Genomic DNA, 3,605 nt, shown 5'->3' with positions numbered 1-3,605 from the left:
CGAACGCGAGACCCTCATCGCGAACACATACACTTAGCACCTTAGAGCTTCGCGAACGCGGGACCTTCATCGCGAACGCGAAGCACAAATCCTCTCCTGGCTCTAGCTCCCCTTCGCGAACGCGGTACGGGCAAACACGAACAGCAACTGAACACCAAATTTTTCTGCAATTCCTACAAGTCCAAAACTAGTCCATTAACCATCTGGAATACACCCGAGACCCCCCAGACCTCAACCAAACATACCAACAAGTTCTAAAACATCTTACGAACTTAGTCGAGCCTTCAAATCACATCAAACAATGCTAAAAACATGAATTGCACTCCAATTCAAACTTAATGAACTTTGAAACTATAAACTTGTACAACCGATGCTGAAACCTATCAATTCATGTTCGATTGCACACAAGTCATAATTAATATTACGGAGCTACTACGTTTTTTGAAATCGGAATACGACCTCGATATCAAAAAGTCTACTCCCGGTCAAACTTCCCAAAAATTCAACTTTTACCATTTCAAGCCTAATTCAGCTACAGACCTCCAAATCGGACACGCTCCTAAGTTCAAAATCACCCAATAAAGCTAACGGAACAGACAAAACTCCATTCCGAAGTCCTGTTCATATAGTTCCAACTAAGGCCAAAATCCTAGAACTTAAGCTTCCGTTTTAGGGACTAAGTGTCCCAAATCACTCCGAAATCACAAACAAAACCTCCCGGCAAGTCACATATGCATAAAAAGATGCAGGAAAAGCAGTAAATAGGGGATCGGGGCTATTACTCTCAAAATGACCGGCCGAGTCGTTATGCAACTAATAAGCATTTTATATACATGAGTTTTACCAAAAAGAAAGTCGGAATACCTTGATTTAAAGTTTTTTGAAATGTGAAAAATTGATGATTTGGGAGCCGAAACGAGAAATAGACGAGATCCACTACACGACAATGCCTTAGATCCGGTGTTAGCTTGCTAAAATACAGAGAAAACACAATTTTTGGGGGATGGGTGGGCTCCAATGGAGTGTTTTGGTTAAAAAATGAGGGGGAGGGGAGGGGGACCGTTTTTGTTCCTTTTCATTCTGTCTGGACGGGGAAGAAGAGTGGCTAGATATTTTATATAGGTATAGCGCATATATAGGATGCGCTATACCTACCTATCTTTTCAACTTTCAGTATAGTGTATCATGCATATGCGCTATATGTAAACTTTGCCCGCCAATTTAAAGTTCAAATTTAGCGCATGTAACACATGCACTATACCTTAACGGACAAACGTGTCCTTAAGGTATAACGCGGTGAAGAAATGCGTTATATATAAAATGGTTCTTAATTATTTTTTCACCTATTTATGTACTTTGAGTCCAAAACGATAACATTTTGGTTCCGGACTCTTAGCTATAATTGGGTCTTTGAGAATCTTGAGAACCTAAACAAATAAGAAGTGGGCGTACACTAAGGCTCTCATTATTCAGGAAAGAAACTTCATTCTCTCCTATATATATATATATATATATATATATATATATATATATATATATGTCAACTTTTTTCCCTTGCATTAGTATTCTTTCTTCTGCAACTAGAGAGAGAGAGAGCGCATTTGATAATGGAAAAGAAAAAGGGAACGATTCTTCTCTTCCCCTTCATGGCACAAGGCCACATTATACCCTTCTTAGCCTTGGCCTTCGGATTAGAACAAAAGGGTTACAACATAATCCTTGTGAACACACCTCTCAACATCAAGAAACTCAAGTCATCTCTCACTCCAAATGCCTCCATTTCCCTTGTTGAGATCCCTTTCAATAGCTCTGAACTTGGCTTACCTCCAAACACTGAAAATACGGATTCCCTTCCTTATAAACTCTGGTTACATTTCATCACAATCTCCTCTTATCTTGAGCCCTCATTCAGAAAGCTACTCTTTGATCTTGTTAAGGGTCATGATTATGAAAAACCACTTTGTATAATATCAGACATGTTTTTTGGATGGTCAGCCAATGTAGCTCATGAATTAGGACTATTCCATGTCATTTTCAGTGGGGCTTCTGGTTTTGGCTTGGCATGTTTCTACTCTTTGTGGCTTAATTTGCCTCATAAAAAAACAAGAAACTTTGCTTTTACTATGCCTGACTTTCCAGAAGCTGGAAATATTGATGTTAGTCAATTGAGCCAAAGTCTTTTAGCAGCTGATTCAACTGATCCTTACACTAATTTCAACAGGGAAAACTTTCTCAACTTTCTCAACTCTGATGGGATTCTTTTCAATACTGTCGAAGAGCTAGACAGGCTTGGATTAACATATTTTCGTCGTAAATTAGGCCTACCAGTTTGGGCAATTGGACCAGTACTTCGGCCCGTGACAGTGAGTGATAAAGGTAAAGATTCCCCAGAGAAATGCATCAAATGGCTTGACCAAAAAGAAGCAAAGTCAGTGCTTTACATTTCTTTTGGCTCCCAAAACACAATTTCAGAATCACAGATGATGGAACTGGCAAAAGCCTTAGTTGATGCCAGTGGAATAAACTTTATATGGGTTGTTAGACCTCCTTTGGGTTTTGACATAAACATGGAGTTTAGAGCAGAAGAATGGCTCCCAGAGAGGTTTCTTCAGTGCATTTCGGAGGATCAAAACAAGGGAATCCTAGTGTCAAAATGGGCTCCTCAGGTTGAAATCTTGGCCCACAAATCAGTTGGAGCATTCTTGACTCATTGCGGATGGAGTTCAGTGCTCGAATCACTTGGCAATGGAGTTCCGCTTCTTGGTTGGCCTATTTCAGCAGAGCAATTCTACAATGCAAACTTGTTAGAGCAAGATCTTGGTGTTTGTGTTGAGGTGACTAGAGGGGGTAATTCTGAGGTTAAGTACGAGGATGTATTAGAAAAGATTGAATTGATTATGGGGGAAAATGATAAAGGTAAAGAAATTAGAAGGCAAGCTTGTGAGATTAAAGAAATCCTAGGAAACGCTATTATAGATGATGAAGAAGCAGATCACCAAGGGTCTTCTGTGAAGGCAATGGAAGAGTTTCTTAATGCAGCTTTCTCCACTAAGTAGATGTCTTGGTCTTGCACGCGATTACCTGAAAAACCTCTTGTGACATTGTATTTGCATACGACGTGATCATGTTATTGTATCCGTGCCCTTGACATGTCGTTGGGCTTTGGATGCACATGACACCTTGAACAACCTCTAGTTGTAACATTCACTTAGTGTCATAGGCAATGGCTTGCTCTCGACATGTCATAATGTCTTCGCATTCATGAATAATCGACAATCTGATCTATATTTTTGTATGCATTTATATTAAGTTCCTAATGTAATGGATGCAAACTTCTCACTCGTTGGCTGCAAATTAAATTTCGAATTTGTCTCTATACTCTTACAATTTGGAGCATGGCAATTTGACATAGAATTCTTCTGCCCGCTTACTAATATTTTTTTTTTTAAAATTTATCAATCAAATAAATTGTAATCACCATCCAGCGCAAAAATGTTATGTAAATAATTAATGGGTTAAACTCGCAAATCTCTAGGAGTTCCCAGGTTCGAAATAGTCTAATTATAGCACACTTTTGACCGAAAAGTTCAGATGAATACCTTTAG

General features: G+C 39.1%; 1 protein-coding gene across 1 annotated transcript; it reads left to right on the top strand.

Annotated features, from left to right (window-relative positions):
- Nucleotides 1–1,564: 1,564 nt before the first annotated feature.
- Nucleotides 1,565–3,344, top strand: LOC107819701 (UDP-glycosyltransferase 92A1-like). The gene has a single exon (XM_016645845.2). The coding sequence runs from the start codon at nucleotides 1,608–1,610 to the stop codon at nucleotides 3,054–3,056; it is 1,449 nt and encodes a 482-aa protein (XP_016501331.1). The 5' UTR covers nucleotides 1,565–1,607; the 3' UTR covers nucleotides 3,057–3,344.
- Nucleotides 3,345–3,605: the final 261 nt, after the last annotated feature.

The sequence above is a fragment of the Nicotiana tabacum genome, chromosome 5 (genome assembly GCF_000715075.1).
Source record: "Nicotiana tabacum cultivar K326 chromosome 5, ASM71507v2, whole genome shotgun sequence".
NCBI lineage: Eukaryota > Viridiplantae > Streptophyta > Magnoliopsida > Solanales > Solanaceae > Nicotiana > Nicotiana tabacum.
Note: the sequence above shows the minus strand (reverse complement) of the source record. Positions and strands in the feature narration are given on the sequence as shown.